Source organism: Peromyscus californicus, unplaced genomic scaffold (genome assembly GCF_007827085.1).
Source record: "Peromyscus californicus insignis strain IS unplaced genomic scaffold, ASM782708v3 Scaffold_20__1_contigs__length_68692818, whole genome shotgun sequence".
NCBI classification, from domain to species: Eukaryota; Metazoa; Chordata; class Mammalia; order Rodentia; family Cricetidae; genus Peromyscus; species Peromyscus californicus.
In genome coordinates this window covers 20981821-20996064 of record NW_026294503.1, presented here as the reverse complement: position 1 = coordinate 20996064, position 14244 = coordinate 20981821, and the positions used below count along the sequence as shown (strand labels likewise).

Genomic DNA, 14244 nt, shown 5'->3' with positions numbered 1-14244 from the left:
TAAGTTATAAATTTGAAGAAGAAATAGAATCATAAATTGAATCTTCTTTGGAGACGTGTCCATTCCAAATAAAGTAGTAAGATTGTCTATTTTGTTAAGTCTCAGCAGTCAAGAAGCCAAATATTATATTTCTTATCATGATCTTACATTTCTAAAATGACTTAAAATTAGCTATGACTCATGTGTGCAAAAACAGACTCAAAGTAAAGGTTATATGTGCCCCACTTCATTTGGGTAGTTATGTATTATTATTAAATCGTCTGTGATAAGAAAATTGATAATAGAACTAACATATGTAGATTATTACATTGCTATTTTAACAATAAAATCAAAAGCCGGGCGGTGGTGGCGCACGCCTTTAATCCCAGCACTCGGGAGGCAGAGCCAGGTGGATCTCTGTGAGTTCGAGGCCAGCCTGGTCTCCAAAGCGAATTCCAGGAAAGGCGCAAAGCTACACAGAGAAACCCTGTCTTGAAAAAACCAAAAAAAAAAAAAAAGAAAAGAAAAAAAAGAAAAAAAAAACAATAAAATCAAAGTAAAAGCTATATATATTCTACTTGATTTGGGTAATTTAATATTATAAAGTTTTCTATAATAAGAAAATTGATAATAGAACTAATATATGCAGATTATTACATTGCTATTTTAACAATAAAATTGCTCTTATACAAAGGGTTTATATCCAGAATCCCATGGAATTGTTGGCAACTCAATGTATGATCCTGTATTTGATGCTACTTTCCATCTTCGGGGGCGAGAGAAGTTTAATCATCGATGGTGGGGAGGTCAACCTGTAAGTCTTGAGTTCTGGGGTGGGGGGTGTTTTCATCTTCTGATATTACGTGTGTGTGTTTGTATATGTGTACATTTTATATGGGTATATGTGAGTCTATATAAAGTATATTTGTATGGCATATATACATTTATAAACATGTGAATATATAATATGCACATATATACACGTACATGCATCTATGCATGCACATGTGTGAACATAAGTTAGGATGATAAGAGTGTGAGATGATTAATTTCTTCTCTGGGATGGTAGTGGTGGAAATATACTGTGGGTTGAATGTCAGAGCACCTAGATGAAGGAATTATCAAATGTTACTGACTTATCAAATTTGAGGATACAGTATAAAAGAAAAAGAACTATGATTTTCCAGGTATTTTGACCCCAGTGACATCATAAGCAGAAATAAGACTGGTTGGTGGAGAAGAGAACAGACTAAAACTCAGGAAATTTATAGATTATTTTATTTAATCCATTCTGATCATAGAAGGTAGATGTAATAATGGAGTCCTACCTTGGTTCTGAGGCAGAGACGAACACTTTGAAGGAGATCCTGCTGTGGACCTCAGACACTTGGGCAGAAAATCAAAAGGCTTTAGGCGGCTTCTCCCGGTGTTTTTCCTGTGACTGTGTATGATTAGGTAACCTGCTTTGGTCAGACAGGAGAAAAGCAATGACGTAATGCCATGGTTATTGAGTGTGTAGAACTGGGCTTCAGAGTCCAAGCTCTGGGCCAGAAGGCTCAGGATCATCACAGGGACACAGACCAGGTCATAGTCAACCAGAGATGTGCAGAGGGAGAATGGAACGTGGCTCCATCTCAGGCTCTCCGGAGTACTGGTGAGGGAGTTAGACCTCTGTGGTCTGCCTAGGTGTGAGAGGAAGGCGATGTCCTCACTCATTCCACACACCCACTGTGCTGAGACTGCCTTGAGTCTGAGCTTTTCTGCCATAGATGGGCAGAATAAGGAGTAGAAGTTAGAGATGTTTTCATAACGTATCTCTTTCTGAGAGGTCATCTGTGATCAAAATAGTCATCTTGCTTAATAGGTAAATCACTATGCAAGGATAAATGTGGGCTTTTTTTAAAAAAAAAAAAATAAACACTGACAGACTTCCTGCATGCCCCTAGAAAAGGCTCTTTATAATAGATGTTCTGATTTTGCTGTTTTTATTCAGGCTGGATTCCCAGAAGTCTATGATGACTTAGTTTGTGATTCCAGTGAAATTTGTTGACAGGGTGGATTTCACAAGTTTATGATAGAGGAATATTTTATGAGTAAATAAAATGATGGAAATGTGAACTCTATCGGACTATTGCGAGTTGGTCTTCGGCAATAATTTGATTATGGAAACCAACTTGCCTGAAGAACCACAAGGAATATATGGAGATAAATGGTAATCTTACCTAATTGGATCACTTTCCACTTCGGTGTTGACATGAAGTTTCCTCTGGGTTAGCATGACTCAGCAGCAGAAAAGTCCACATATTCATTACCTTCTGCAGATACCCAGTAGAGAGCATCTGTTAATCCATGAAGTAAATTCTCTGTTCTACTCTGTTGGCCTGCTTCTCACTAGCTCTCAGAGTCGACACATTTGACCAAGTCTCTTTATGTTCCCCAAGATTTGTGGGGAAACTGATTTGTGTTTCTGTCTATCATCTTGATCGAGACAGGTACCATGAGAATGCTAAGGACCATATTTTATTTTAAAAACCCCTCATATTGAAATGTGACCTCTACAAGGAATGTACAAACAAAAACTATTAGTAACTATAGGCTAAGGATACTAGCATATAGAGCAGTAAGCACTGTAAAAAATGATTTGTATATATTCCTGAAGCATGTAAACAAACCCCTTAGAGACTCATAGATTTTATAAGGTCCCCAGTGAAAAAATAATGAGTAGAAAAATTATTTATAAAAACCTTAGACTGGTAATTCAATTTAATTCCATTCATATTTTCTTAAGTGATGAAACTATGTAGGACATTTGGCTAATAACAGAGGCCAGATTAAATGATGAATAAGGACCACTACTTGTCCCTGTTTAAAACCTAGCAGATGGGATGAAGATTTGGGGTGTGTTCAGGTGAAATTTTGAATCTCCACAATAAGTTTTCAAAAAAAATAATTTCCATAACTTAATTTCACTTTTAAAAGTATCTTAATTGTGCTTTTTATTGCCGTGAAGAGATACCATGACCACGGCAACTCTTATAAGGAAGACATTTAATAGTTGTGCCTGGCTTGTAGTTTCAGAGGTTCAATCCGTTATCTTCATGATGGGGAGCATGGTGTCTTGTAGATAGATGTGGTGCTGGGGGAATAGCTGAGAGTGCTACATCTTGCAGGCAACAGGAAGTCAACTGTCACACTGAGGGATGCTTGAGCAAAAGTGACCTCAAAGCCTGCCCCCTCAGTGACACACTTCCTCCAACAAGGACACACCTCCTAATAGTGCCACTTCCATTGGGGGACGTTTTCTTTCAAACCACCACAAAAAAGCAATTGCATATGATGACTCTCATCATGGAGTTGATGTTGTTATTCCCTTTTTTTTTTTTTTTTAATTTACTCATCTCTGGAATGCACTATCGATTCCTTATGACCCTGCATGCTTACATGTATTTTAATGGAGTCCCCTAGGGTGTTTGTTTCTTTGAAAATGCTTTGATACAGTCCTGTAACTTCTGAAGAGGTCTGTGGAATGCTTCTGTGTATGGTTTAGATCTGGACTCTTAGACGTGTGTGGGGGACTCGGGGCACTAACTCAAGCTACAGATTAGAGAAGCAAGTCAAGCCTGCTTCCTGCTTCAAATCCCCTGAAGTCAAAGTTCCTGGGTGTTTTTAAGGGAGCAGATGTGTTCCTGCTGTTCTCAAGCTGCCTGGCCTTGAATTGCTTCCCTCCCCTATTGGTCGGGCAGGGCCCATCTTTATGAATGAATTGCAGTCTAAAATGAGGGACGCTGGCGTGTTCCAAAAAGAGATGGCACAAGGCTGCACAACAGCACTGGAATGGATTTCCAGGTCAGAGGGATAGGCCTGATGGGAAGTCCAAGTCATTGTCTGCTTTTCTTATGTCCTTTCCTCTGCCTCTTCCCCATATGCTAGTATGTACCTGTAGGCTCCCCTGCAGTTTGTGTTCATTTTTGTTCTTGTTGCTGAGTATTGAACCATGGGCCTTGTGTGTGACCTCCTGCTAAGCACACCCCCAAATGCTCTTTGTCCTAGCTCTGAAGGGAGTTTCTCAACCTGTGGGTTGTGACCCCTTTGGGGATTGCCTATCATATATCCTGCGTATCAGATATTTACATTATGATTTATAACAGTAGCAAAATTACAGTTATAAAGTAGCAGTGAAATAATTTCATGGTTGGGGGGTCACCACATGAGGAACTATATTAAAGTGTCAGCATTAGGAAGGTTGAGAACCACTGCCTTAAGGTACTTAGGATGAACTTTGCTCCCCTGCTCACCTTGAGGTACTTAGCCAGGAAGTATTCCTTTGCGTACCAGGCACTGGCCTCTTAATTCATTCCAAATTTTAGTTGAACTCTGTCTTTGGGTTTTTATTGCTAGGATGAAACACCATGACCAAAAGGCAAGTTGGGGAGGAAAGGGTGTATTTGGTTTACACTTCCATATCATTCATTGTTCATCACTGATGAAAGTTAGGACAAGAACTCAAACAGGGCAGGAACCTGGAGTCAGGAGCTGATGCAGAGGCTGTGGAGGGATGCTGCTTACTGACTTGCTCCCCATGGCTTGCTCAGCTGCTTTTTTATAGAACCCCGGACCATCTGCCTAGGGTGACTCCACCCACAATGGGCTGAATGTAGCTACATCAATCACTAGTTAAGAAAATACCCCATAGGCTTATCTGTATCCTAATCTTATGGAGGCATTTTCTCAATTGAGACTTCCTGATCTCTGATGTATCAAGCTGACATAAAACCGGCTACGATAGTATCTGTACCTAGGAGGCCCGTTTTGGCAAAGCTAAGTGACTGTACTTTAGCTTTCTTTCTCATCATATGTTAGACCAACTCCTTTTGAAATTGTCATTTACTTATCTGCTTTGGTCTGTGGGTTGCCTGGGGAATAGAGACTGCCTTACTCATTTCTAGTCTAAAGACTGACTCAAAAGCCTGGTTCATCTGGTGCCTCATGGACTGAACTTGGGGTTGACCTGCTCTGCACCTCATTTGTGGTTCTAGGGAATTTGTCCTTAAGACAGGACTCCAGGGGTTGGGGATTTAGCTCAATGGTAGAGTACTTGCTTAGGAAGCACAAGGTCCTGGATTTAGCCCTCAGCTCCTAGGGGTTGGGTGGTTGTGTGGGAGGGTGGGACTCTAAATATGGACCTGTAATTCTAGCTACTTGGGAGGCTGAGGTTATAATGATCATAAGTTCAAGGTTAGCCTGGGCAATTTTGTGAGACCCAGTCTCAACAACATAAAACAGTAAAAAGAGGGTTGGGGATGTAGCTCTGTGGCAAAGACACTTTCCTTACGTTCATGTGGCCCTAGCTTATATGTCTTGTATGCAAAATAAAAAGAAAAGAAAACAAGAAAAACAAAAACAAAATAAAAATAACAATAAACAAACGAGCAAGTAGGGCTCCATCGTAGAGTTGGCAGCTCCAGGCCGGCATGTCCCCAGCTCTATTGCTCACCTGCTACTGGCTGTAATTACCTGGAGAGCAGTGGAGTGTCCGTGTCCTGCCCCCTACCTCACATTCTCACTATTTCTTGATCTATTGCTGAAGTAGGAGTAGAGGACAAGAGAGTAATGGGCGTGTGAGGTGGGGGTGGGGCTCTGATCAAGATACATTGGATATGTGTGTGAAATTGTCAACGAAAACTACAATATAAGTGGAATTGGTAGTTCTGTCTGTTCTTCTGGTCTGTCAAAATTCTTATCTACCTAGTTCTATGACTTTGACTGCAAAGGACAATTTCCTTGCAAAGAAATGCTGAAAGGATTACAGTTCTATGCTTATGTTTTTGAAAAATATTTCTAGCTTATTTTCTTTTTAAAAACTTTCCTGCTTCCATACCTATATACTTTCATAATTACAGAAAGTGTTGAATTTCACATTGAACAACCTGGGTCCAGTGGGAAAGCTTTATTGATTCTTTGCATTCCTGGAAACACAGCAAAAAGATACAGTCATATTTCCATTTGCCTAGTTTTCAAAATATAGTATATAGGGCTCTCATACCAAAGATGAGAGTTTGGCTTTTGCAACAGAAAGTTATGAGTATTTAAGGATAGAAGGTCCACACTCAGTCAATATCTTCTTACTTTATTTGTTTAAAAATGTTAACATTTAAGGAAATGTATGTTTACCTCCAAGTTAAGAAAAAAAAATCATGACATCCATCTCTGAATTAACAAGGATCTGGGAGCTTTTCTTTCTCCTCTACTTAAAAAAAATAGCACTAAAGGGGGCATGTTTGATTTTCTTCTTTGAGTCAGCATTTTAGTGCCTTTGGTTTTGATAATCCCCATACTTCTGACCCCTGAAATATAAGATATACATATGGCCTCTACAGAAGCTCTTCTGGCAGCTCAGGATTCAACTGAAGAAATCCCTTTATGCTTCAGTCTCCCAGAATTTGCTAAACGTTGACCATGCTATGAGATTATTAAATGATTTTTAACCATTTAATTTATAATACCTAAAATTTTTTTGGAATGTGTTATCATGTGAAAATGTGTAGAGTCTTATTATTAATTATGGAAGATCAACTGATAGCTTAGGCTTGTTTCTAACTAGCTCTTATAACTTAAATTAACCATTTCTACTAATTTACTTTCTGCCTCATGGCCTTATTACCTCATCTCTGTAGTGCCCATCCTGCTTGCCCAGTGGCTCCTGGTGTCTCCCCTTCTTCTTCCCAGTGTCCTCTCTACCCAGAAATCCTGTCTAGCTATTGGTCATTGAGCTTTTTATTAAACCAATCAGAGTGACACATCTTCACAGTGTACAAAAAGATTATTCCACAGCAGTGTTCAAAAAAGCTTGTTCAAATATGAAATACTTTCTCAATAAAATGTTGGCATATACACTATAAACAATAAAAGAAAAGTTATGTTGGTATGAACAGTTTTATATATCATCTTTGATAGAGTATTTTAGCCTGTGTATTTTTTTTGTACAATTCCATACACAAATATATTGTAGATTTTTGTTGACAATTTCACACATATATTCAAGGTATTTTGGTCAGATTCTCTCCCATTGCTCTCTTGTCCTCCATTACTCATTTAATTTTTCTACTTTACAACTAGTCTCCCCCTCTTTTTATGTCTTTTGTTTGTTTACTCCACTGTATTTGATTAGTATTATGTGATAAGTAAATATACATTTAATTTCATATATTCTCTATTATTCACTTTTTGTTTTCTTCTGATGAGGCCCCTCATTTTCTTTTAGAAATATAGTCAGTGTGATAGTTACTAAGAAGGAGAGATAATTTTCTTGTTTCTTTTTTTCAGAAGAAAGGCACTTTTTTTTTTTTAATATATATACTTGTCCTCGAATTTTTAATCCTCCACTCTGTCTCCTTACTGCTGGGATTACAGATGGACAAGACCATGCTGGGCTAGAAACACACTTCTTGATCTTCAAATTGTCTCAATAGTTTATATTTTGTGATTTTAAAAGTACACATATGACTTCAACAGAAAATTTATGGAAAATATAGAAAATTCACAGAAAACCGATTCTAATAGCATGCACATGTAATCTCTGTGCTGGAGAGATCAAAATCTTCAGTTATGTAATGATGTTGACACCAGCCTAGTCTATAAAGGATCCTGTCTAAAAAATTAGATTCTGATTTTTGTCACCAACATAAGTGACTTATTGCCACCTCTTTAATATCATACATTAGTGGGCTTGCCAGTTCACTCAGGAGGGCCATGGGTTGGGGGAGGGGCTTGGAACTTCCTGAAAGTATAGCATATGAGGACAGCCCTCTGGTGACCTATCTTGGTCATCCTTAGCAGGATGGAGCTGGGCCAGGCCAGGTATCTGAGCAGCTCCTTTGAGTAGTCCAGTCACCCCTCCTGCATCCTCATTCTTCATCTTCATGTGGGCTGTCAGAGTTGTTACCATGGTTACTTGTCATCTTCATACCATGATTGTATCCTATCACTGTGAATCCTTCTGCTGGTGATCTTGAACATGAGCTAAACGCTATCCCTAAGACTTCCCATTGTCCAGATAAACCAACATCAGCATGGGTTCTGTGCTATAATTTTGGGAAATGTAGGTCATCATTTGAGAAGTTCATGTTATGATTTTTTTCCTTTAGCAAGCCCAGGTTGACTTTATATTTCTTACATATCAAATACTGCCTGGTACAGTTTCCTTGGAAACAACAAGGCAGTAGCTTTTCCAGGAAGTTGTTTGGATCTGAGTGCAGTGAGCCTGTATCCTTGGAAATAAAGTAAGTATAAACATTGGTCTCATGAGAAACAGGCCTCTTTAGGATCTGGCATAGTTTTGAGGCTGGCACAAGGTGGCTCTTAGTTTGAGTTCATCTCTTGTTGGTAGGAGTGCTGAGGCCAGGCTAATTTAAAGTCCAGGATGTATTATAAAACCTGGCTGGAGCATGCCAGAGGTTACCTATAAGGTGGAAGGCTGTTTCTTGGTGCTGAACCAGACAAAGGGGAGACACTTAGAGCAATCTGAGACCCTTAAATCTTTGAGCCTTGCCAGAGAACCAGATGTCCTGGACCAGAAGGAGCCATGAGAATGAGGCAAGGTCCTCCTCCCTCGAGCTCACTAGCACCCCAGAAGCCCTCAGATCTGCAAGTGCTTGATGCTCTCCTACTTCATGACTCACTGGTTAGCAGCAATAGCTGTGAATCTTTAGGATGCAGATTTCTAGATGCTCCAAGGGGCTCTGAGATCCTTTCAGAAGTTTTCAAGCTGAGCATCTCATGCTATTTTGGCATGGTCAACCAAAGCTCCTAGATCCCCTATGCTTCCCAAGGACATATTTCTACAATAAACAAATAAGTAAATAAAATAGAAACTTCCATCAGAAATACCATAAAATACTCCCAAAGTCTGGATGCAATGAAATGGGAAAAGGATTCCATTTGCTTTGGTCTTGGCCTACAGTCCCTGTCACAAATTGCCCTTGTCTTCCTGTGTGAGGATTTCTTCCCACAGGCTTCTCGTGGGACACTTGCCACTGTAAGCTGCTTTTAATGCTCCTGGGGTCAATGGATTCCATTGATTTTTTTCACTATTGTGCAATAATAAAAGGCTGAAACAGACTGTTTATCCAATGCTAAAACACTGGTTTAAGGATTTTCAGTGAATTAACTCATTAAAATGTAGCATCATCCCATGTGCTGGAAAAGTCCATCTGCGTTGTGAAGGAAACCAAAGCCCAAAAAGATGAAGTAACTTTCTGGAGGACCATGCCGTTGTTAAGTGACAGAAACAGGGGTCAAGGTCCAGGCTGCAAAGGTGCAAAGCCTGGGTTCTGAACTCCTTCGTCTTTCACTTATCAGCATGAGCTAGAATTAAAAAACAAAAAAACAAAAACTCATCGTGTAGCCTAGGTTTGTTGTCTTGCCTCAGACTTCCTAGGATTAGGATTGCAGACGTGCATCAATGACTGGTTTACAGGGAATATTTACAAACATTCTTCATGGAATGCGTCATTCACCCAACTTATCCTATGTACTTTCTCCTAGAACCCCATTTACTAAAAAGAAGAAAAAAAGCTAGATGAACAATATAAAAATATAGATTAAAAAGTAACCTTTTTAGTTCTTCTCCCCCCGCCCCTCATTCATCTAGTTTAAAGTCAAACATGACAAGCTAGATTTAAAGATTTTTGACATCTGGGTACCAAATTGAGACTCCACTCTGTAAAGCCATCAGTAGTAAAAGACACATATGGTCAATCCCTGCATCCTTTGATGAGCAGAATTCCACCACATAAGTAATGCTTAAAACAGTTATCAGGAAAGACAGGTATAGAAAAGAGAGACTTTAGGGATGAAATAAAATTTTGAAAAGTCAGTAGCATCACAGCAAGGCTTTTGAGGCTTTTTGCAGAATATGTACTGAATAATGTTTATGGATATAATGAGTCTGACTTCCAGATGTGAAAAAAAAATGGTTGGAAATCTTGTGAAATTTATGGTGCACACGAATAGAGTACAGTGTATCAGACTTAATGTATTTGAGTGTTTTTCTTCTTTAACCAGAGCTCAGAATGTGTTATAAGCCTCTTTTATTTTCCTCATTAGCTATGGATTACAGCCACCAAGCAAGGGGTGAGAGCTGGAACATTCTTCTGGTCTGTGTAAGTTACCTTTATTTTGTCATTGTTTATAAAATTACAGTTATGGTTCAATTTATGAAACATGATTTTGGTCAATTTCATTTCAGCTAAATGTAAACATGTCAAATTGATGAGAATTTATCGATTCAGAAGTAACTTTTCAGGCATTTTTTTCCTCAAAGGTTCTTTCTCTCTCTTTTTGCTTCCCTTCTCAGCCTCTCTTCATCCTCTCTCTCTCTTCTCTCTTATCCCATCCCTCAGTTAAGAACGATTTTCTCTTTGACCTACCCGTTAGATCTTTTATCATGTTAACCTTTATTCTGGTAACTTTTTGCCCAGGAATGTGTATTCCTCTTAGACTATCACTGCAGTTTCTGTTATCAGTCTTTATAAATATATTACAAACTATTGTGTTTATTTTGATTGTATTTATTTATTTTGATTCTCAATTTTGAACATATTATGCAGCCTCAGGCAGTTGGGAAGCTGATGGAATGGTCTAGAGTTGGAAGTTCTCCACAGTAGACCTGGGTAGGGGAAGCCTCCATTTTTTAATCCCATTTCCTACCGAACTTTTCGAATTTTCCCAGTAAGAAAACGGGACTGCTTATCCCTGCAGAAGTAACTGGAGATTAATAATAGACGTTTTCAGGCTTTCAGATGAAATTTACCTGATAAAATTCTCAAAAACGTTGATTCTTTTTAAGGCTTCTTAAATAAGAAAAGGGGCCCGGTTCGACTTTCATGGGGATTTTATTCCCAGTGTGATGGTCTTTCCATTTTTTTCCTAACCCCCTAAAGCTGTTTCCATGACTGCTTTTTTTTTTTTTAATGCTTTAACAAAAAATCTAGACTGTTCTCTGAGCAGCAGTGTGTTGAGTGAGACCAATCATGGGTTAAGATTGATCCAAAATGATGCTTTCTGCAGACTCCAAATTCAGGAATAGAGGCAGCCTCTTCAGATTAGAAGGGTTCCGTTGATTGTTTTGGGTGACCTGAAGCTAAGATAGTACCGATTTAGAGGTATTTTTTCTTTCCTCTTTTAAAGAGCTCTCTGAGTTGAGGGGCGAGCATGGCTATGTTCGAATGGATGCTGTTTAATGTCAAGTGGCCTGTTATTTACCAAGTTAACCTTCCACAGCTCAGGGTTTAACCCTTGGCTCTCACAGATGTATGCGGGAATTCTGCTGGGCAACTCATTCCCCCAGCAGAATGGAGTGGGGCCAACACCATAATTAATACTTAGTCTGCTCCCTTACCCCCCGGAAGTGCTGCCGAGTTTCCCTGAAAAGGCCCAGTGTTCTGGCTTTGAATGACAGTTTTCTCTACCCATTTGAAACCATTTATAAGGAGGTGGCTTTTGTGTGCTCCCAAGATGTCTTTGCTTTCCCTAGCTATTCTTTTATCTCCACGTCCTGTAAGTGAGTGGGCTCATTTACTCCCAACCCTCACTGCTTTGAAGCTTTTTATAACTTTATAAAATATGATCAGGCTTCTCCTTTTTTTCCCAGGGAATAGATGTCAAGGGAATCTACATATAGTCCATTCTGAAAATTTTTAAATTTAAATAAAAACCAGATTCAAACCATAGGTTTAGACTTTAAAGGCCTATTCTTTTAATATGGTTCTGTATTGCAGTCTGGAATTTCATTCTTGCTTCTTAAATGACAGTATTTCATTTCAAAATCATCCCCAGCTGATACTGCATTTCACTCTTTTGTTTCAGTTCATTCTCAGAGGCAGTAATTCCCATTATGTATTTGTGTTCAGATTGAGTGCAGTCCCAGGTCTGCTACTTATGAGGCTCCTGGTCTTGGGCATAGGACTGAATACCTCAACAAATCAATGTTCTTATCTTTAAATAGGGGTTATAATAAGGGTACTGTGGAGACAGACTGAGTTACCTTTCTTAGAGAGCTTTATTAGGTTCCTTGGTACAGACAGAACAGTCAACAGCCGACATTGGTTTGTTTTTTATTTTCATTATCTCTTTAAACGCTGACTAGACAATGTAGCCTGTCACCAGTACTTCATTTGGCTCTTCATTTTCTCGTTTTCAGTTTTCCTTTCTGCGACTGTGTCCTAAGATTGTACTTGGTCTCAAGATTAATTCTTTTTCAGTCAGGGTGCTGAAGACAACGGCACGTGTCTTGTTTTCCTTGCTGCTTAGATACTTGGTGTCCTTGATCAGGTTATTGCAATTCTCTGCCCTGTATTTGAGACACTAATGGTTAAGGACCACAGGATCGTGTCTTTTTGTTTGTTTTTCGAGACAGCATTTCTCTGTGTGTAGCCTTGGCTGTCCTGGATCTTGCTCTATAGATCAGGTTGACCTCAAACTCACAGAGGTCCACCTGCCTCTATTGAGATTAAAGGCATGTGCCACCACTATCTGACTGACCATATCTTCTTCTTCTTTTTTTTTAATCTGTGAGGTTATTTCCAGACACATAGAAAACTTTAGAGACCACCTTGCCCAACTCCTTATTTACAAGATGACAACATTAAGATTTAGAATTGTTAAATGCTGTGTTCAAGGACACACTAAGGATGAACACAGACCTCCAGAGTCTTCATTGTAGCACACACAACACTGTGGGGGGTGGCTTTACTCAAGAAGTGATACAATAATCCTCTGCTTTTCCATCCCGAGTAGAGGAGGATGACTCTTCTACTACAGTCATTTTGGTGGGAGAATCTTGCATCTTTGTGTTTATATACAGGTCTAAATCACAATGTACCTTTAATATTTATTTCATGAATGAATGTATCCTCTCTATAGACTTCAAAATCCAGTACATGGTTATATAAACTAGACTTTTTCTTTTTTAATATAACATTTTATTAACTCTTAACTCTTGGATAATTTCTTATATTTTGATGGTATTAACTCCCCACCCTCTCCCCAACTTCTCCCAGATCCACCCCTCCTTCCCCACCTGTCCAACTTCATGTCTTTTTATTTTTTTTTAACCTACCTACCAAGTCTACTTGATGCTCTTGATGCTGCCCATGTACTCATGGATGTGGGGCCATCCAGCGTGGTTGACCAACCAGAGCTCACAACCTCAGAGAGAACTGACTCTCTCCGTTAGAAGCCATCAGCTGTCAGTAGCTCCTCAGTTAGGAGTGGAGGCTGGTCAGCGCCACCCCCCGCCCATCTTGGACTATTGATTGGCTTGATCTTGTAAAACTAGTATTTTCCTAACCTCGTTCTATGAGCCAGAAACTGTTTTAAAGCACTTTCCAAACATTACCTCTTTGAAACCTTCCAATAACCTTATGAATAGATACTGCTACCAGTGTTTTGCAGAGGCATCAAAAGATAGGTACCTTGCCAAAATCTTATCATCAATGCTTATAGGAATTAGGATTCAAACCCAGGCACTCTGTCCTCCAGGCTGGTGTCTTTGATTCTCTAGAGTTGTTCAAGTGCCCCATGCAGCAAGGGGGTTAAAAGGTGAGCATTGTTAGCTTGACATGTGTTCTGTTACCTTGTATTTCTTCACTGACATCAGGAGTGAGCTTGTCAGAATCCAAATTTGTGGGGTGATACCGCACACACAAAATAAAACAGCTTTCAGGTAGGTGAGGAATAAGGTAACATGAATGGGCCGAGGCATTGGTTTCTTTTTATATATAAGTTAGGAAAGAATTCAAAACATGCAGTTAACATTATTTTGTTCAGATACAACAGATTTCTAAGACTAAAGGATTAAATTCCTTAAGTGATTAACCTGGCTTTGCTCAGTCTATTTCTATTTCATTTATAGGATATAATAAGCATGGCCACATTTATTCAGTGCCATTGGAATATGTTAACAGCAGGACTTATTTTACAGTAAGCATGGTTTTCTAGTCTCAGAGGACATCTCTAGACAGAGAGGTTTCTAGAGTGGTGTCAAATCCTGAGAGGACAGCCACGCTGAGCGAGTGGGATGGGTGATGATGGCAGAAAGAGGCCTTGTAGCCCTAGTCATTGACCCTGTTTCTGAGGATTTATCTTTCTCCCAGCCCTCTTGCTGATGTTCTCCCGAAGAGTAAAGGTTCAAACGTCCCACCCAATAATTTTCCTTACCACGATGAAACTAGTGTTACTTTGGATTCATCATGAATTTGCCTCTAT

The 14244-nt window shown here is 39.3% G+C and overlaps 1 protein-coding gene across 5 annotated transcripts in view; it reads left to right on the top strand.

Annotated features, from left to right (window-relative positions):
* Enpp2 (ectonucleotide pyrophosphatase/phosphodiesterase 2) overlaps window positions 1–14244 on the top strand; it is a 114345-nt gene that overhangs the window by 52114 nt on the left and 47987 nt on the right. For all 5 annotated transcript variants that reach the window (XM_052747819.1, XM_052747815.1, XM_052747818.1 and 2 more), the window contains exons 8-9: window positions 674–793; window positions 10084–10139. In XM_052747819.1, coding sequence (XP_052603779.1) covers window positions 674–793; window positions 10084–10139 — 176 coding nt within the window. The remainder of the gene's footprint in view (window positions 1–673; window positions 794–10083; window positions 10140–14244) is intronic.